General features: G+C 44.9%; 1 protein-coding gene across 5 annotated transcripts in view; it reads left to right on the plus strand.

Annotated features, from left to right (window-relative positions):
- Positions 1–21620, plus strand: part of MRPL1 (mitochondrial ribosomal protein L1) — a 78870-nt gene that overhangs the window by 15855 nt on the left and 41395 nt on the right. For all 5 annotated transcript variants that reach the window (XM_055139230.1, XM_004614400.2, XM_055139233.1 and 2 more), the window contains 4 exons: positions 9516–9774; positions 13824–13907; positions 14937–15008; positions 20393–20504. In XM_055139230.1, the coding sequence (XP_054995205.1) occupies positions 9516–9774; positions 13824–13907; positions 14937–15008; positions 20393–20504 (527 nt within the window). The remainder of the gene's footprint in view (positions 1–9515; positions 9775–13823; positions 13908–14936; positions 15009–20392; positions 20505–21620) is intronic.

The following is a 21620-nucleotide window of genomic DNA, read 5'->3' on the forward strand; positions in this document are numbered from 1 at the left end:
CCGGGCAAGCTACTGAGAGTATCCCGCCCGCACGGCAGAGCCTGGCAAGCTCCCCATGATGTAATCGATATACCAAAACAACGAGTGTCACAATGGAGAGGTTACTGGCGCCCGCTCCAGCAAATCGATGAGCAATGGGATGACAGTGTGACCGTGCAGAGATTTTATTTTAGGTGCAGTGGTTTGCTGATCTATTAGTGGTGAGGCTTCGTGCATGCATCGTTGCAGCACCGCTCCCTCTGCCAGAATGTTTTAACATGTGTGTTTAATTGTATGTTGACTGGGTTCCATTCTGTCGGCTTCCATTTTACGTGGAAAGTGGGAGCCAAGTGCTGCATTTACTTTGCTGGATCAGCCAGCACTGGAGAGACCAAGGAAGATTCCATCCCACTTCTATCTCATTAGGATCTGTCTACCCTGTAGGACAGTGTAAGGGCCCAGCAAGCCATCACAGGGGAATCCAGTCATTAAAAACTACTTCCTATAGGGCCACAGGCAGAGGATGGGGGGTGGGACGCCTGCCTTACACACAGCTGGCCCAGGTTTCATCCCCAGGACCACAGAAGGTTCCCCGAGCTCTGAGCACAAGGAGGCAGGACCCAAACCCAACCCAAACCAACAAACAGTTTCACAGACCTGGTTTTACCCCCGTCCCCACATCCTCAGTGTAAAAAGGGTTTTCTTTAGCCTTGAGAAGACTTGAATTTGGTCTTTTTGGGGTGAGAGACCTTCAAAACACTGGCATCGTCTTTATAGCACTGATTGTTTTCGTACTTGATTTCATTTGGGTAGAACCCTGGAATTATTTTCCGTTCGTGCTTTATTAGCTTGGGGACAGAGGAGGCAGGGAGCACGTTATTACCTGAGTATAGTCTCTCGTTACTCATTTAATCTGTGTGGTTTCGTTACCCTGGTAACTGCACCTAAATTCTGTTTTCGTGATCCAGACTGCCAGGTTTCTCTCTCACCTTCCCCCGAGCCCTTGGAGTAGGATTGATTTTCCCCGAGAGCCAGAGTATTAAAGCTCCCCCGGTAGGGCCGCACCTAATTGCACGCACAACAAAAGTTCTCCCGGGTGGGACTTTTATGAATAAAGATAGATATTTTGTGGAAGGTCATAGAAGGTTAGGAGTCTATAAAATTAACTATTACAGATTTTGTTCAATCGCTTTATTTTTTTAAGAAAAGGTTTTCTTCCGCGTTTTCTCTGTTTTGTGGAGGGGAGGGTGATGTCTCCCACGCCGTGCTCTGGAGAGCCCGCGGCCACTCCTGGCGATGTTTGACTCACGGTGTGTGCCCGGTGCTGCAGGGGGGCCACCGGAGCCACTCCCGGGAGTGCTCTGGGGCTTGCACCTACTCATACCTGGTGGTGCCCTGGGTACCAGGAGGTGCCAGGGAGCAGACTCAGGACCTCCGCGTGCCAGGCAGGCACTCAGCCCTTGAGCAATCCTCCTGGCCCAGACTAAAACTGCTCCGCTTATCACATCAGTTACAGAACTGCTAAGGAAGGGGGAAACGGCAGGGGGGGTGGGGAGAAGAGGGGCCCGGGAGTCACCAGGGCCAGGGGCCCGGGGCCTCGGGCTGGTCTGTGGCGTGGAGGCAGGCGTCTGGGCCGCTCCGCCTGACACTCCCTCCCCACGGGACCCAGCTGCAGCAGTGAGGCTGAAACACGCGTCAGCGAGCCAGGCGGGGTGCGGGAGGGAGTCTGGGGGGCGTTGGGGCTGGAGGTGGGAGCACTGTAAACCTGGAAAGCCGGTGTAGACTCCCGTATAGAGACGGGGTCTAAAGCACGTTTGCCCCAAGTCACCTCAGAGGTTTTGTGAAGCCCGTCCACAGTGCTACAGAAGTAGATTTTGGCCTTCTCCATCCTGGAGACTCGCCTGCGCTTCAACCCGGGGTACATTCTCTCTCCACAGGCCTCCACAGGAAATTGCTCCACGTAGGAAAATAAAAACAAGAAAGTAAATGTGGGGAGGTGTTGGCGGTAGGGCCCGTTCTCTGATCTCTGTTCAGGGATTGTTCTGGGGGGGTGCTTGGGACCCCGAAGGGTGCTGGGGGGTGAACCCAGGCCCCCCCCCGCCCCCGCCCCCGAGGCATGTGCTCCATCTTTTTGAGACCTTCCCAGTCCTACAGATACAGGTTTCTTCACACCCACTCAGTCTCTTTTATTGAGATTTGCAAATAATAGTTGGGTTTTGTTTTTTTTTTTCTTTTCTTTTTCTCTTTTTCCCAAGTGAAGTAAAGTACTTTGGTTAAGGGGAAACACTAATTCTAGGGAGAACGTGTGGGCCTCCAGGAGAGACAGTGGAGGATGACAGAGGCCAAAGTAGAGGACAATTTTACTGCCTAAATAAGAACGGCCTGGACACCCCCCGGGTGGAGGGTGGTAAACGAAAGGTGAGTTCTGCACCAGAGTTGGGATGTGGGGGCCTGAGGGCGGGGTCCACCCCAGAGGGAAGGCGCCGAACCCCTCTGAGAGAGGGGCGGCGGTGACGCCAGACAAGGGGGCTATCACGCCCAGAGAGCCTTCACCCCTAGTGGGCCGAGAGCTGCCCCAGGGTGGACGTGTGCCTGCAGATGCTTGAGTGTAGACGTCTCCTTTCGGTCCCCGAGAATTTCATTCTAATTGCGCCGACGATGGAGACTGGAATGCTGAAAGCAGCTTTTGTGTGAAGGAAACCTGTAGGTTGTAGCTCGGGCGCCACTGCTCTGTTTATTTTAGATAAGGAACGGTTATTGCTCCAACTGACTCCCCGGGCTCCTCGCTGCTCATTGAGGAACTCTAACGTGAGCGTCTTCAGTTGGGAGGGGCGGGGATTGGTGCTGTTCTTCCAAGGTAGCTTTTAAGGCCTGTTGTTTCTGTCCACTCAGGCACCTGCTTAGACTTGTCGTCAGTAGTCTAGAAAGACACCTGTGTCCCATTAACAAATGAGTGTTGTCATTATCTGCTGCCCGCTGGGACTGCTGATTACCTGGGAGGCCGCGATGATGAGTCGTGGTAATAAGAATTCATTGAGTGCTAAAAGTGAGAATGGAAATACAGTTTGAGTTCTGAGATTTAAAAAAAATGTATATAGGGGCCGGAGCGATAGCACAGCGGGTAGGGCGTTTGCCTTGCACGCGGCCGACCCGGGTTCGATCCCCGGCATCCCATATGGTCCCCCAAGCACTGCCAGGAGTAATTCCTGAGTGCAAAGCCAGGAGTAACCCCTGAGCATCGCTGGGTGTGACCCAAAAAGCAAAAAAAAAAAAAAATGTATATATATATATAGATAGATAGATATATCTGTGTATATATATATCTGTATATACACACATATCTGTATATATACACAGATAAGTACACACACGCACATATATATGTGTTTATATATGGTGAGAGAGAGCGCTCCATTCATTTTTCCCCACATCATTTTTTATAGGAGTCTACATTCGTTTTCTATTGATGCCAAAACAAGTTACCACACATTTTACCATAAGTTCATTATTGTGCAGTTCTGTAGTCCAAAAGTCGAACACAGCTCTCACGGGTGAGTGACAGGCATTACCCGGGCTTAGTTCCTTTCTATAATTTCAGAGAAGAGGTCTCCGTTCACCTCCAGCTTGCAGAAGCTGCCCGCACCGTGAGCTGTTTCCTCCATCTTCAGAGCCAGGGACCACCGGCTTCGAGGCTCCTTCCCTCTGGAGTTTCTCCCGTTCCTTTCCCTCTCTGTTAGACGCGGGTGGGAGGGCCCAGGTGTCTTCGAAGAAGCACTCCTGGGATTAGTGACAGTCCATCGCATGATGGGTAATTGCTCGCTCTTTCGTTTTGAAACGTTTCACTTCCATCTCTGCTTGCAGAGACCTTTTTGTCATCTCAATCCAGACACGTTTGGGAAGCCATTATTCTGCCAGCCAAGAGCTCACCCTTGTTTCACGATCATTATTCCCTAACTTACAAGTTTCACAGCTCAAGTATTGTAGGAGCGATTTGAACTTAACCAAGAAGTATATCAGCTCTAGTTCTGTGTTTTCTCGTTAGCTTCAAAGTGTTATCTGCGCTTACTTGTCGAATGGCTTTTATTAGCTCTTTTGTTATCTTCTGCCTTGTAACAAACCATCCCACAATTATTTGTCATTACCCACAGCTCATCTCTGTGTCACCTGGTGTCAGTCGGTTTGGATGGGCGTCTCTGGCCGGCTGAGTCTGCGAGTCAGCTGAGAGTGTCGAATCTAGCCGAGGGCCCTGGGTGCAGCTCTGCTTCATCCGTCTCTCATCCTCCCACCTTCGGGCCAGCTCGGGCATGTCCTCCTTGGGAAGGTGGCAGAAGTACAGACACACAAGCGCCAAACTAGCAATGCCCGCTTAGGGCTGAAGCTTAGCTCAGGGAAACTTGGTTTTGTTGTCGGTGGCTCAGTGAAGTGGGGGACGAGCGAGGTAAACTGAGGAAAGCGTGCTTCCACCCCCACTGACCCACCAGTGTGTGGGGAAGTGCCTGACTGGAAAAGCCGGCTTTGAGCAGAGATGCCACGACGTGGCCACTAAGTGGCCACTAAGCTGCGCGTGCGTGAGTCCACTTGCCCTGCACGGTGTGGCCCTGCTCCCCCCCCTCACCCCCCCCCCCCATTTCTCAGGGAGTCACAGGCTGGAGGGAGGACCGACTCTTCGCGGGCAGAGGGAAAGGAGGCCTCATCTTAGCACAGGTGTTCTGGGCCTGTTGCTTTTTCTGCTCAGGAAAGAATCCCAGGAGGTGAACGAGTGAAGCTCAGTGGATTTCACTGAACAGAACTGGCTTAGAAAGATGTGAGAAGAGAAAAAGAGAGGAAATAGAGGCTGAAGAGAGAACACAGGCCTCTGCAGCGTGGAAGTGAGCGAGCAGAGAGACAGACGAGCACGCGAGATCCACGTCCCAGGGGAGCCCGCGGGAAGAGCGAGCCCGACTAGCTCCCCTGCAGGGGAAATGGACAGTTCCACTTAGGTTTTTCTGGGGTTTCGTGCACGAACGATAATCTGGCTCTGACCCTTGAGTCCAGAGTCTCTGGAGGAAGACGGAGAAGGGACCAAAATCAAGGGGACAGGGGAAATATGGGAGATTGGGGGTCAGGAACCTTGGGTCCAGCGGCTTGTGTGGGAGGGTGGCGTTGCTATGGATACAGAGCACGCGCTCAACAGCACTGGGAACCTGAAACCTGAACAACAGCCACTGAACTTGGAAATGCGCCTGCCAAAGTGGCGGGCGGGGGCGGGGTGCGTAGGAGGGAGCACGGGGACTCTGGTGGAGGGGAGCTGCCCTGGTGGAGGGTTGGCGCTGGACTGTTGCACGCTAAGACACCTCTGTCAATAGCTTCGTCAGTCACAGCTCTCTAATGAACTGCAAATAAATACGTAGTTTACAAAAGTTCCATCTGGGCATTGTCACAGGGCAGCCTTGCCCTGTGGATGGTCTCTTTATAATCTGTATAATCTCCTGGGCCCTTCTGTAGCTTCCGCTCTCCGAGGGGCCCACCCTTCTCTGGGTGGGGCCTTGGGTCCGGGCATCTGGGGGGTACCTCAGCCTCTCTTTTCTCCAAAGAGTTTAGGATTTGTGTGTGTCACGGGGTTCTCATCTTCAGGCCTCAGGGCTGCTTCAGGGCTGGGTAATGTCTTCTTCAATTGTATGATTTCCTCAAAGTACTTTATCAGGTCTCCCTCCCCATCTGCCTGCAACTCTTGCGTTTTGTTCTGTTGGTCCAAAGTAGCCACCCGACTGAATCTAAGTTCTGCGAGCTGCGCTCCATCTCTCTAAGTGGGGGGAACTTCAGAGTTCACTTAGCTGAGGAACTTGAGTGGAGAGGGAGGTGAAGAACTAGGGCCAGTGATGCAACTGAGCTGGCACATTCCAACTCGAGATTGCCCCAGGCCAGTCGTCCCCGTGACTCCCTCCCTCCCCAGAAGCCTGCTCTGCTCTGTTCCTGGTCTTTGTGCAGGTGTCTGTCTAGTCACCTGAATCAGAAACTGCAGGAGCGAGGGCTGGGGAGGTCTCCGGCAGGTCGGGCACTTAGGAGTCATACCTGAGTGCAGAGCCCCGGGGAAGCCCTGAGCACGGCCGGGTGTGGCCCCAAAACCAAACACCCGAAACAAACAAAAACAGAAACTGCAGGGGCTGGAGCAATAGCACAGTGGGGAGGGCGTTTGCCTTGCACGCGGCCGACCCGGGTTCGAATCCCAGCATCCCATATGGTCCCCTGAGCACCGCCAGGGGTAATTCCTGAGTGCATGAGCCAGGAATGACCCCTGTGCATTGCCGCGTGTGACCCAAAAAACAAAACAAAACAAAACAAAAAACAAAACAGAAACTGCAGGAATCGTTTAGAGTCTCTTTCTGCTTTCCTTCTCCCGAGTATTGACCTTGTAAATACCTGCTCCGTCTCCCTTCCCCAGACTGTTCATCTCTGCTCGGTTCTGGCTCGCGTATCTCCTTCCAGAGAAAGAGGGAAATAGTCTCCCTTATTTTTAATTGATTGGGCAAAAAGAACAATAATTTGTGACCCATGAAAATGATGACATTTAAGGGCATTGTTCCTACCAGCGTTTCATTGGAACACACATTCCATTTTGTATTCCCCATGGCTGCTTTCACCTCACAATGGTAGCATTGAGTAATTGGGACAAGAGACCATAAAATGTTTTCTCTCTGGCCCTTTACACAAAACCTTGGCCACTCCCTGCTTTAATCCGAACTTTTCATGGCTCCTTTGTGTACCCTTCTGTTTTATGTCTCAGTATGTTTACTATGTTGTCTCTTTCCCAAGCTAATTCTATTTTTTAGATAATAGCTCTCTTAAGACATAATTTAATAATTACTTAATTGAAATATTATTGGCCTTGCAAGTCACCTATTTGTAAGAGGCAGTGTAGGGGCTGGAGAGAGAGCACAGGAAGTAAAGTTCAAATGTCCGCACCACCAGGAGTTATTCCTTTTTGCAGAGCCATGAATAAGCCCTGGACACTGCTGATATGATCCCCCAAACTAAAATAAATAAATAAAAAATTAGGAGGTGCAACTCAGTGGCTTTGTGTATTCACAGAGACGTTCAGCTACTCTCAGCCACTACCTCTTCCTCAACTTCCTCCCCCAACCCTGACAACTGCGGATTCTACTTCCAATTTCTAGATTTTCCCCATGTTTGATTTTTCATATAAATGGAATTATATCTGTGATCTTTTGTGCTTGGCCTGTTTTGCTTAGCATGGTGTTTTTAGGGTTAATACGTATTATAGCAAATATCAATAGTTCATTCCTCGTCATTGCAGGTTACTAGTTGTGTAAAAACACAAAAGAGAAAGGTACCAGTGGGGCTCTATTTCTCCCGCGGCCCGCGTTCGGTAGTCTCACGCCGGGGGAGGTTGATGGCGATGATGAGGCAGGCGAAGGAAGGAAGAAGGCCAAACTGGTTGCTCGATCAGTTTATTTCATTCTCTCTCTCTGCTTCTCTCCCAGTTCTGATCTCTCTCTGGATCTTCCTGTATCGCCCTTTCTGCCCCGCTCACTCCCACTTCTTTCTCCTTGTGCTCTGCTTATGTGTGTGCCACTGTGCTCTCTTCTGTCTGTCTCTCTGTGTCTGTCTCTCTGTCTCTGCTTCTGTGTCTTCTTCTGTCTGTGTTGGCTCCTTTGCTTCTGTGTTTTCCCATGTGTCTTCTGTGTCTTGTGTCTTCTTCCTCTGTCTTCTGCCCCCCAGTGCCCTACCATCTTCGTTTAATTGGCAAATTACATAGGGTGGTGACACAAAGGTGGGTTGGACATTAACAAATCAACAAAGAAGGGTAAAACCATTTCTCGAGGAGATTAACAAAATCTCATCTAAGGAAATCTCATCTAAGGAAGATCCGCTCAAGAGTGGGGGCCCAAACAAGGGTGTATCAGGGTGTGAGCTAGTAATCTGCTTAAATAGTTATAGTAAATCTACTTTTAATATTTCTAGCAATGTCATTCTTTATGAGCACAGTAAGAGATATAACCTTAAAGTTTGTTTCTTCCTGAGGACATTCACTATATAATCCAGACCACAGTCCTCAGGCCAGGTTAATCTTCCTAATCCCAGCAGGGTCCTAGTCTCGTCGTTACCTTTGGATCATGACAGCATTTGTCCATGACCATGCTCTCAACTTATAGTTGAGTATTGTGGCACTTTGGCCTGGCCCATTTCAATGCCAGCGTAGCTCACAGCTTGCCCTGGGTCTATTCCGTCCCTCGTCGGGACCCTGCTTTTGGGGTGTTAGGAACTAAGGGCAACTGAGTTGAGAAAGCAGATGCTCAGGAGTAAGTATTATTGGAGTCAATCAGCTCCCAAGTTATAAGCACAGTATTAACTGTCTTTCTGTGTCCGTACAGAAAGGACATTACTTTAAGGTAAATTATGCAAAAGACATGACTTACAATACAAGTTCAGAGTCCTTAGAAGGATCTGATCTTACAAGATAACAGAATCTGATTAGGATGAGGTGATTAACTAGTTGGGAAGGAGGGTGCAGAGAAGAGTTTACAGATAAACAAAGGAATGGGAGTGTCTCCGGGAGTGTCTAAACCTAAGCTCCCTATGGCAAGGCTAAAAGGACAAACCCCATGTTCTCCTAAGTTGATGACCATCTGGGTTTTAAACTGTTGACTATTAAGGTTAATGTTGCTATAGAAATGTCTGTACAAGTTTTCCTGTGGTTGGTTCACTGACACTTAGCACTGTCATCCCTTTGCACATCGATTTGCTCGAGCAGGCACCAGTAACGTCTCCATGGTGAGACTTGTTGCTACTGTTGTTGGCATATAGAATACACCACGGGGAGCTTGTCAGGCTCTGCCGTGCAGGCAGGATACTCTTGGTAGCTTGCTGGGTTCTCCTAGAGGGGTGGAGGAATTGAACCCCGGTCAGCCGCATGCAAAGCAAGTGCCCTACCCACTGTGCTATCGCTTCAGCTGTGTGGTTGGTTATGTTTTCACTTCTCTTGAGTGTGTACTAGGCGTAAGCTTTTCCTTCTGTTTCAGAATTGACTTTGAGCCCAGCCTTTCTAGTTTCCTGCAGTGGGTCCAGTGCCCTCTCCCTAAGGCTCTGATAAACTCTTTGTAGTGCTTACTCTGTTATATTGAAATGATGTTTGCATGTTTGGCTTCTTAGTTTATGGGAAACAGAACTGAAGTCTTATTTAATTTTGTGTCCACTGAAAATAGTCTAAAAGTTCAATTAATATTTGTTGAATTGGACAAACTGTCAAGTTGTCTATGCTTCTGGATTAAAATAGGCTTAGTATTTTGCTTGTTTTTGGTTTTGGGAGGCCACACTCAGCAGTGCTCAAGGCTTACTCCTAGTTCCGTGCTCAGTGATCACCCCTGTTGGACTGGAGGGCACCGAGGATTGAATGCCGGTGCTTGTCTCCTAGCCCAGGTTTTATCTTCCTGCTTTTATCTTGCTTCCCAGGTTTTATCTTGCTTTGTCTTATGTTCAGCGGTTTGTAAAAAATTTCCTGGAAGACATATTGAGATCATGTGTCTTTTTTTTCAAAGGCCTGCAAAAAAGTCCAAAAAAGATGCTAAAGGGAAAACATCGGATGAAAAAACAATTGATATCGAAAAAATAAAGTCATACCCCTACATGGAAACTGAACCTGAGGATGATGTCTACTTAAAACGCCTGTATCCAAGGCAGATGTATGAGGTGGAGAAAGCTATTCATTTGCTTAAGAAATACCAGATTCTGGACTTTACTAATCCAAAGCAAGGTGTCTATCTTGATTTGACACTGGATATGGCATTAGGGAAGAAGGTATGTAGATACAATTAAAATACAGTTGCGGTTATATGAATTAATTTTTAAGTAATTTTTTAGCTTCAAAATAAATTTTTAGAAAATGTTATGATTTTATTGTACTTTGACATAAAATAGCTTTAAGAATGCAAATATAATTATTGTGGTGGGTACACGCTGTAGAATTGCTGAACATTGGGGGCTGGAGTGATAGTATAGCGGGGAGGGCGTTTGCTTTGCACGCGGCTGACCCGGGTTCAATTCCCTGCATCCCATATCATCCCCCTGAGCACCTCCAGGAGTAATTCCTGAGTGCAAAGCCAGGAATAACCCCTGTGTATTGTCGGATGTGACCCAAAAAGAAAAAAAAATGCTGAACATATGTCTCCTGTTTACCTTGAGAATAACTGGTTGGGCCAGAGAGATGGTCGCAGAAGTTGTTTCTTGCCTTGTATCCAGCTGACCCCAGTTCCATTCTGGCACTAAATATGGTCCCCTCAGCATCTCCGGGAGTGGGCCCAGAGCACAGAGGAGGTGTAAGCCCTGAGTGCTGCAAAAAAAAAAAAAAAAAAACCAAACCAAAAGACTAGTATAGCTCTCAGCTGGCTATAACACATGCTTTGCAGGATGCCGTGCTGATCCCTGGCATTGCCTTGTCCCCTGAGCACCTCAGAAGCAATCCCCTCTCCCTGCAGCCGGAAGTAGCCCCTGAGACCCACTAGGTATGACCCCAAACAAAAACAAAAGCGTCAGCCTTTCTGGAGTGCGTCCAGGGAGAGATCTCAGAGGCCTGGCGCTCACGGCTGACCTGCACAATGCCAAGTTGGAGCTTTGCTTCCATGTGGCACCAGAGTGTGTGTCCCTCCCCCAGAACCATGGAATAACTGGTAAACTTTTTAACAAAAGCAGTTTTAAAGTGAATCGAGATGTTGCTATGATTTTGCTGAATGTGTATGTGCCCGGGGTTCATACTTCTCTTACCAAGGCTTTATTTGAGAGAAGCCCACTCCAGGTGGCCTTGGGGCCTGTTCCTTAGAGTCCTGGGTTGACATTAAGGTTGCAAGGGTATGTGTTAGCCCCTCACTGTCTTCCCCAAGTTGTTCATGATGCACTTGTTCCACGCATTGGGTATTCCAACACCAATCCCACCACTGTCACTTTCCCTCCACTGTTGTCTGCATTTTCCCAGCCACCCTTCAAACCTGCCCCGAGAGCAGGCCCCAAATCATTTATTTCATACAGTTTGTTACTACTAAAGGGCTAATGAAATTCTCAAAAAAATACTTCTGTAAAAGAGAATTTGTGAAAATTGTTATATCTCACTACAGGGATATTAAGTCCTTGTCTGAGGGTTTACTGAGCTGTTGTTGCAAATTGAGCCTTCTGTGTGAGTGTTTTTGTTAATTGAGTGTAGCTGCTTCTATGTTACATTCCCATCCAATCTGGTGTTCAGCCCCTCACTCTCGCTTTCTCTGTTTAAATATGCAGTTGCATTGCAAGACTTTCACTGCAAAAAGCTTTAAAACTAGGGAAAGCACTGGGTTAAAATTGAGGTAGGGCCATTACAGTTCTTAGGTTTGTAACATTTTCACTGGTGGAGAGATGGTGTTTGATCATTGTGAGGTTGTAACCCAAACATGAAAGCTTGTAACTATCTCACGGTGATTCAAGTTAAAAAAAAAAAAGTTTGTAGAATTTTCAAGTATGTCTTAGGTGCTCTCTTTTTAAGTCAAATTAGAAGTGTTTTTAAATACAATTTAACAATTATTTGTAATTGTTAAGATGTATTTAAATTGTTTTTAAATACAATTGAACAGCTTTGGCTGAAAACTTTCCTATCTCCCTGGAAACTTTGGACAGAAGCAGTGTGGTGTTTGCAGGGGCTCCGGCACTTCCCAGCCCTGCGCACGCCACGCGGGTGTCTGGTTTCCCCTGCTCAGGACTCAGTTCTTTTTCTCATCTCAGTGCTCTTAGTTTATATATATGGTTGTGGTGAGGATTAAGGGATAAAATAAATGTAAAGGATTTAGTCAGACTAGGGAATAGAGGTAGGATTTCAACCCAAATCTGTCTCATTTTTAAAAAATATTTATTTATTTATTTTGCTTTTTGGGGTCACACCCGGTGATGCACAGGGGCTACTCCTGGCTCTGCATTCAGGAATCACCGCTGGTGGTGCTCAGGGGACCATAGGGGATGCTGGCAATTGAACCCGGATCGGCCGAGTGCAAAGCAAATGCCCTACCTGCCGTGCTATCGCTCCAGCCCCAAATCTGTCTCATTTTTTCATTCTAATTTATTTTTTAGAAACGGTTGATGCTAGTCCTGTTATTTTATAGCACTGCCGTTGCTAGTGTTCCATTTAGGGGAGGGTGGGGCTTGGTGGAGGTGGGAACCCCAAGCCTACTGGTGTCCTGGGGCTCTTCCCGGCAGCCCATTGCTCTTGGGATACTCGCAGAGGTGCTTGGGGGCCCAGGTGTTGCTGGGTCAAACCCAGACCTCCTGCATGCGGAGCTCATGCTCCAGCCATGGAGGTCTCTTGCTCTCTTTCTCACCCCTGTTTGTTTATGAACTGAAATCGTATTTGTGGTGCCCAAAATGAGCATTTTCCTTTTTTGGGGGACCACACCTGGCAGTTCTCAGGGGTTACTCCTAGGGGCTCTGTATCCAGGCTCTGTATTCTCCTGGCGTTGCTCAGGGCACCAGGTGGAATCCTAGGGATCGGACCCAAGTTGGCCATGAGCAAGGCACGCTCCTTACCCTGCTGTGCTGTCTCTCTGACCCCAAGAGGAGCGTTTTCTTAGTCAACCATTGATATCGTTTGTAATGAAGTCTCCTAGGACGAGTCTCCTTAACCATGTAAGCTACTTGTAAACTAATAACATTGAAAGAATAGCTTGACTTCCTACGATTCTTGTTGTTCTTCAAAGAGTGCTTATATAGTAAGCCACTGTTTGCCGGGGATTCAATTATTATTTTGATTGTTGGATACTGAAAAATTCAAAAAGACCAGTCATGACGTGTTAATGACAGAGGAGTGCCAGCCAAAGCTGAGTTGCATATCTAAAATGTGCTTTAGAGTTTATGCAGAGAGAGATGGGAAAGAGAGAGAGAGAGAGAGAGAGAGAGAGAGAGACAGACAGACAGACAGACAGACAGACAGACAGAGGGAGAGGGAGAGGGAGGAGGAGAGAGACAGAAGAGAGAGAGAGAGAGAGAGAGAGAGAGAGAGAGAGAGAGAGAGAGAGAGAGAGAGAGAGACAGAGAGAGAGAATTTGTGCCTTGTCTAAAAAGAGATCTTCTTCAGGACGTTATCTCTACCCAAAGTTTTTCTAAGAATAAATCTTTGAAGCAGTTCTAATTATGGAGCAGCCCGATTCTCTCTCTGTGAGCCCTTTGCACTGTGCGTAACTATGGATCTAGAATCTCTTTTGTATGAAGCCTCCTGAAAAGACCTAAGCCACAAGTCTGTCAGTCCTTGAGCAAATAACTGAACAATCTAGTTCTGAGGCTCTGTGGAGTCTTACCTGTATGAGGATGCTTCAGATGCACATCATCATTTATTGGATTTTCCAAGCTGGTTTGGTTAGCCAATGGTGAACTTTCGGGATAACCTACTGAGTAGGTCAGCTGCCAAATGTTCCTTGTGTAGAGATATATTCATGGGCATGTTGATGATGTCATAAAATTTACATATTTAAAAAATTTAACTCAAGGTAGCAAATATTTATTAACATCTGTCATGTCGAAAGTGTCATGTTCTCTCTGGGAAGCTATGGATAGGCAAGTCCTTCTTTTTCTGTCCGAGAAACTGATGAATAATGTTGATATAGAAGCCATGGGTGTTTGGAGCTGGGAAAAGAGATTTTTATTCTAATTATTATGGTTTCTTATAAAAGAACTATAATCCTTTATGCCTTAAATTATAATCTGCAAGTAGTTCTGGATTAATGAGAGGACATATGGTGAACCCAGAGTATCATAAAAAAAAGTCAAGTCAGTTTTTACTATGAGAGCAATAGAAAAGATGAATGAATTTTTCATTTTTTTTTACTGTTTTTATCTAGAAAAAAGTGGAGCCGTTTGCCAGTGTTCTTGGTTTCCCATATCCGTTCCTTTCAGAAATCAATAAAGTTGTTGTATTTACAGGGGTGAGTAACCTTTGTCCACTTCATATATTGTTTACTTTGTATTTTATATATGGCATTGACGAATGCTTATGAGCAGAGTTCCAGAATATTCTATCATTCACCTCATCTTACTTTTCTCATTTGAAGCTCCCATGAAAACAAGTGAGATGGCTTGTTTAAAGTTAGACCGCTGGTTTGAAAAAGGAACCTAAGTGGAACATAAGTATATCATGATTATTCCACAACATTGTTTCCAAGAGAAACTGAGAAGAGGTGTAGGATTGAGCCAAACTGCTGCTTCCTGTTCAGACGTCTCTCTTCAGACAGTTGCAGAATGATTATTTTGAATCAATGGGCATAATTGATCCTATGAAAGTAGTAACTCTCACTAGAAAAAACAAAATCTAGCCTGCAAAGTTAAGAAAGTCAGGGATAGAAATATGTTATGATGATTTGGCAATTTCTTATATATTACAACATTTGCATATGGATTTGTTTTGTATCTCTCTGTGGATTATCTCATTTTCAAGAAGAATTTCTTCCCAGGAAAGTGGTAAATGTAGCTATTGGAATGCCACAAAGCTTGACTAAGCAGATGGCATCAATGAGACTTACAGGAAAAAAAAAACAACCTAATATATTCTATCTTATTTTTGAATTTTCAGACAACTGGCTAGATTTTTGCTTCTGTTTTTAAGATTAAAAATATTTTTTTTTCTAAGTTAGTTTGATAAAATGACTCTAACTTCGGAAAACTGTATTTTAATATTTTTGCTTCTGTAAGATGATGTATTGCTAGCACTGAAGATGTAGGTTTCTAATATACCACTTGAATGAATTCTCTCATTTGTTAGACAAGAAACTACTTAATCTTTCAAATGAAACTCATTACGGGTTTAATATCTCTGATACCTCTAATTGAAAACAGAGCTGCATTTTAATTAAAAACCAAGATTTTTTTTTTAAACTGTGATACTATTTCAGTCAGAATGCTTAAAACCCAAATGGAATTTGTTTAAAGACTGCTTTTCAAACCATTTTATTTGGTAGAATGCCTCAGAGGTTAAAACAGCAGAAGAAAACGGAGCTGCATTTGCAGGAGGAGCAGATCTGATTCAGAAGGTATAGTATTGTTTTCATATTAATTACTTATAGAAATGGTTCTGTAATCTTTGCTGCTCATTGATGTATTGTGGAACATAACCACTCTGTATCTTGGGGAATGGTTAGTAGAGCTTTATAGAACAGCAAAAAAACATCTTTGTTGTTGTGACTGTTAATTGTTGCTGGGGCAACAGGGTGGTCAGAGGTAGGTGGCCTGAGACAGGGGTCACTTCAGCCTGCCTCCCTCCCCCCAGGCCCTCCCCCCCCACCCAGCAGTGTTCAATGGTCAATGCTGTGCTGGTGATGTTATGACAGTCTTTTTTTTTTTTTTTTTTTTTTGCTTTTTGGGTCACACCCGGCGATGCTCCGGGGTTACCCTCGCCTCATGCACTCAGGAATTACTCCTGGCAGACCATATGGGATGCTGGGAATCGAACCCGGGTCGGCTGCGTGGAAGGCAAACGCCCTACCCACTGTGCTATCACTCCAGCCCCAGGAACCCACAGTCTAGCACAGTTAACGCTGTGCTCTGCCCCTTGCACCACATTTCAGGCCCTTCCTTTCCTTCTTTTCTGATCCTTGTAATCAAAGCTGTTTAAGAAACTGATGGATGTAATTCTGTTTGATTTATATAGGGGGTCTTTTCCGTTGCTTTCTAGGTATTGGTGAGAGTTTTGTGGGCAGTCTGGAGAAAGCAGTATGACTTTTTGTGGTTTAGAATATGAAATTTAAAACAATTCAAAAGTTCACGTGGACGTTTCATTGAAGATCAAATCCTTGGTTTGCTTTAACTTAGAGTGAAAAGCGATACTGACTTTAGTAGATTACAAGGTGATAGTATTCCACCTCTCTCATGAGCTTCCGGCTAGTTTTAACTCCTTGAGGGGTGGCCCCCACGTGGTCCTCAGGGAGCCTGGGGATCCCCACTCTGCTGTGTTGTCACCCTGGGTTGGCTGCGTGCACAGAAGGCATGGCCTTACCTCTGTTACTCATTTCCCTGCCCCAAGTTACTCTTTCACTTTTCCCAGCCCATTGAGTTCAGAGTGACCGGTGAGGGCAACAAATGATTGTGTAGCCTGCTGTGAGAAAATAACCAAGACATTGGGGTGCCTATTTGAATCAAAATATATTTTTTAAGAGTTGTGAGGAATAATTGTGCTTACTGAATTTAGGGAGTTTCTTCCAAGAAAGTTTTCCCTCAATATACTCTAAAATCTACTTTTTTAGGGACCAGAGAGAGTACAAGTGCCCTAGGGCCAGAGAGTTGGTCCAGGGATTAAGGCACTTGCCTTGAATGCAGGCGACCCGGGTTCCATCTCTGGCACCCCACATGGTCCCCTGAACACGGAGAGCCAGTAGTTAGCCCTGAGCACAGCCAGGTATGGCCCCCAAATAAAACAAAATAAAATGTTCTAAATGAATCATTTAAAGCATGGGATACTTAACTATTTTTAGAACAAGGAAAGGTGATTTGGAAATTTTCCTTTGGTTCCACTTCCAGATTTTTATTTTGGGTGATTTTAGCTGGGTCCTTCCTTTGAAATGGACAGCAGTGCTTATAATTTGTTTTGTTGTGTTTCTACTTACTCTAGTAATCTAAATTTGGATATGTAATCAAATCTGGAATTTTAAGGTGAGAATCAAGAATGGCTTTGGGTGTGAGGGGGCAGAACTAATGGGACATGTGAACATGTGAAGAAATTATGCTTTCATGTAGGTTCTAGGCCAAACTGAGGGGGCAGAATCCAAGTTTTTCTGATGGCTTCTGAATTTTAATTTATCAAGTTATTCCAATGTTTTAGTCATCAAAAAATAATGCCATGGATTCTTTGGAGTTTGAAAGTAGACACTGATCTTTGGACTTAAGAGACTTTTCTTATATTTGTTTACTGCTTTTCATCTGTGTTCTTCCTACTAACTTAGTATCTTGTACAACTGTCATAGCAACAATAGAATTTAAATAGATCCCTCTGCTTCTTAAATGTTACTTCTCAAGAAAGAAAGGGTAAGAAGAAGCAGAAAGTATTCTGCAGTCTTTAAGTTCACTAAAGTGAATAGATTTGAAAAAGTAATCCTGCATTACAACAAGCACAGAATTTCTCATTAGTGGTCCCAGGGGCAATATAATATTTGGTTTTTGTTTGTTTTTGCTTGGGGGCCATCCTTGGCAATGCTCGGGGGTCACTCCTGGCTCTGCACTCAGGAGTCACTTCTGGCCACCCTCCAGGGAGCATATGGAATGCTGGGAATTGAACCAGGGTCTGTCACATGCAAGACAAGTGTCCTACCCCCCTACTATCTCTCCAGCCTCAAGTAATATAATATTAGAGGGGAAATGCCACCTGACAAAGGTGTCATAAACAGAATATTTTTGCAAGACATCCCCATGGTATATTTTAAAGTTCATCCTTGTTATTTTTAGAAGAAATTCAAATTATGACTTAAATTTAACTCAGTTTTGTAAACAATAACATGGCTATGTTTTTTCACATATTCCCATATTTTTAGTTGAAATAGTATTTATAGAATATACACAAAGGATAATTTTACCAAACATCAAGCTTCTTCCCATTACTTGGGTCAGTCCCTTCTTTTCTTTTCTTTTAAAATTTGTTTCTGTGCCTTTCCTGGCAGTACTCGGGGCTTATTCCTGTGTCTGTGCTCAGGGATCTCTCCTGGAACGGCTCTGGGGACCCAAGACAATGCTAGGGATTGAACTCAGGTCGGCCCCATGCCAGGCAAGCAGCTTATCACAGTACTATCTTTCCACTCTCTTTCTTTATTTTCTTTAAATTTATTTTTACTTTTTTTCTTCTGGTGCATTTAACCATGCCTTTATTTTATTTTATTTTTAAAAAATTTATCTTTACTCTGAACACAGATATACCTGTTCTCAGGGACTTTCAAATAATTTTGTTTTTGTTTTTTTTCTTTTCTTTTCTTCTTTTTTTTTCTTTTTGGGTCACACTCAGTGTTGCTCAGGGGTTACTCCTGGCTCTGCACTCAGGAATTACTCCTGGCGGCGCTCAGGAGACCATATGAGATGCTGGGAATCGAACCTGGGTCAGCTGCCTGCAAGGCAAATGCCCTACCCGCTGTGCTAATGCTCCAGCCCCTCTTTTTTTTTTTTAAAGCAGGAATACTGGTATTTGTTCAGCCACGGATTAAGCTGGCTGAACCCGGCATGAGCTCCAGTCATATAATTTTGTTGAGGGGACTGGGGCTGTGATTCAGTGCTAGAACCCAGGTCTTTCATCTGTGAAACAATGGATTCAATTCCTGGCACCTAAAATTAATTAATTAATTAATATTAATTAATTAATTAAGCCTCCAAAAGGATCGTTTTCTTCCATGTACTTTTATTTCATTCCAAGTTTCATATTCCCAGGTGTGATCTTAAACCTAACTATAGCATAAACTTCACCATTTTTATTTTTTAGTATTTTCCCCATTCATATTGAAGTACCGTAATTACAATACTGTTAATGATAAATTTCATGCATACATCATTCCAGTGCCACACCTCTCACCCGGGTGCCTGCTTTCCCTCACCAATTGAACATAATTTTAAATTTAATTCAAAGTCACACTCAAATTAGGATCAGTCAGTTTTGAAAGGTCTTAAAGTTTTATTCTACATAGAGTTCTTTAACATTTCAAAATTGTGCCCGGAGGCCTCTGAGGTAGCTCACAGGGATGCACCCCATGGCCTTGTTCCCTTGAAGTCCCAAGGTCAGTCCTAGACTCAGGGATTGGCTTCCCAGTACCTAGTTTAATATAAGTTATTGCTAGAGGGAATGTACTGTGTTGTTTAAAGAGTAAAGAAATTGTCTCTTTAGGGGCTGGAGCAATAGCACAGCAGGTAGGGCGTCTGCCTTGCACGCGGCCGACCCGGGTTTGATTCCCAGCATCCCATATCATCCCCTGAGCACCGCCAGGGATGATTCCTGAGTGCAGAGCCAGGAGTAATCCCTGTGCATCACCTGGTGTGACCCAAAAAAGCAAAAAAAAAAAAAAAAAAAAAAATTCTCTTTTCTATTCTTTTTTCTTTTTTTTAACATTTAAAAAATTAGGGACTGGTGGGGCTGGAGTGATAGCACAGCGGGTAGGGCGTTTGCCTTGCACGCGGCTGACACGGGTTCGATCCCCGGCATCCCATATGGTCCCCCAAGCACCGCCAGGAGTAATTCCTGAGTGCAAAGCCAGGAGTAACCCCTGAGCATCGCTGGGTGTGACCCAAAAAGCAAAAAAAAAAAAAAGGGACCGGAGCGGTAGTCCAGTAGATCGGATTTTGCCTTGCACGAGACGGACGTGGGTTCGATCCCCGTCTGCCTCTGTGGCAGGCACGTTTCTTCTCTCTCTTTCTCTTTGCTTTTGGGCATTATGGTTTGCAGTAACTGAGAGGTTATCGTGTACATATCCTGTTACCTCCTTTTAGCACTCAGTTCTTGTCAGAGGGATCATTTCCAGCAATCACTGACATAGTGATCTATTCTCTATCCTAACTGCCCTCTGCCCCCACCCACTTTGGCAAGTCCTGGACCAGTCCTCCTGGCCCCTGTTTCTTCTGGCCTTAGATATTAGTCTCATACTATGGTTTTGGGTTTTTTTTTATTATTTAATATCCCATAAACGAGTGCAGTCATTCTCTGTCCGTCCCTCTCCTTCTGACTCATTTCACTCAGCATGATACTCTCTCCATGACCCTCCACTTATAAGCAGATTTCATGCCTTCATATTTCCTGGTGCCTGCGTTGTATTCCATTTTGTAAGTGTACCGTAGTTATTTTTTATACATCTGCTCGCAGGCACTCAGGTTGTTTCCAGATTCTGGCTATTGTGAATAGTGTTGCAATGAAAATAGAAATAAGCACGGCGTTTCTGCTGCACATTTTGGCCCCCAGGGTAGTCTCAGAAGTGGTATTGTTGGGTCAAATGGGAGCTCAATTTCTAGTTTTTTGGGGAATGTCCATATTGTTTTCCAAAAAGGCTGGACCAGTTGTCCTTCCAAACAATAACGGAGAGTCCCTTCTCCCCACATCTGCGCCAGCACTGATTATTTGTCTTCTTTTTGATGTGTGCCAGTCTCTGTGGTGTGAGATGATATCTCATTGTTGTTTTGATTTCCAAGATGATTAGTGATATAGATCATATTTTCGTGTGCCTTTTTGGCATAGCTGTTTTAAAAAGAAAACATTGGGAAATGTTTTGCTTCTGATGGTTTTCATAATTATTAAACATGTTCATATGTTTCTTTCAACAAACTTGTGCCCAGTTTGGAGAGATGAATTGTGACCAATGTGTTTTACTAATTATAATTTCATAATGGAAATTATTACTTTTCAGAGGCATAAAATTTTTACTTATAACCTAAATTTATCTGTCTTCCCCCTGATTTTCAGGTTTTGGATGATGAAATTAAACCAGATTTTTATGTCGCTGTTCCAGAAATAATGCCTGAGCTTAATCCATTAAGGAAGAAATTGCAAAAAAGATTTCCAAAATTAAGCCGAAGTAAGGAATGATTTTTTTCTGTCATTTAAACATGCTGTCAGCAGCTTTCTTTTCAACTTTGTTTTGTTAAAAAGTAAAGTTGTTAATACTTAATATGACAAGTATGTCCTTGTATGAGTTTTGTGTTATATAAAAACATGGATTTGATTTTTTATTTTCTTTGGCATTGTTAGTAACGTATTTTGAGAACTTAGTTGCTTAATAATACTAGGTCTGTTACCCACTAGTTATGTTATCATCATATTATTTTATATCTCTTTTTAAATATAATATTGTGTTCATTAATATTAGCGTTCAACAGCATATATGTTAATGTCACATATATGAACGTTTACTGTGTGCGTGACTGCAGACGTTTCTTTTAGGGAACTTTGCCCTTGTGAAGTCCACTAAGGTTGGTAGGGTTGTTGCATAAATAGCCATGTCATGAAGTCTAAAGTATTATAAATTCACTGGGTTCTGCAGGTGTGTAGTGGAAGGGGGAATTCGCACATAGATGGAGGTCATCAGGGAATGCATCATGGAGGTGGTGACATAGAAGTAGGCTCTTGACAGAGCAGGAAGATGGGTGAGTCTGTTACAGGTCTGGAGCTTGGAGCATAATTCCTGCCGCCTGCTTGTGCCCAGTGAGTGTGGCACCCAGCACAAGTGATTTTCGGCTGCACTACAGCAAAGCTTGTGTGAGCATTACCTAAAGAGTACGACTTGCACTAAAGCTCCACCACACAAAATGTGTGTGAGGGCCACAAGCAGGAGTATGACCCCTCCCGCCCACAGCGCAGCTGAAGACCTTGGCTCTGTGTGTGTGTGTGTGTGTGTGTGTGTGTGTGTGTGAGCTCCACAACCTTATGTGCCTCCCCAGAGGACACCACAACCTTGGCTCTGTGTGTGTGTGTGTGTGTGTGTGAGCCCCACAATCTGATGTGTCTCCCCAGAGGACACCACAACCTTGGCTCTGTGTGTGTGTGTGTGTGTATGTATGTGTGTGTGAGAGAGCTCCACAACCTGATGTGCCTCCCCAGAGGACACCACAACCACGCGCGTGTGTGACCACATCACTGAAACAGCAGCATCAGTAGAGGGACAAGAAGACGGGAAAGTTAATGAAAAAAAAAA

Source organism: Sorex araneus, chromosome 5 (genome assembly GCF_027595985.1).
Source record: "Sorex araneus isolate mSorAra2 chromosome 5, mSorAra2.pri, whole genome shotgun sequence".
Lineage (NCBI taxonomy): Eukaryota > Metazoa > Chordata > Mammalia > Eulipotyphla > Soricidae > Sorex > Sorex araneus.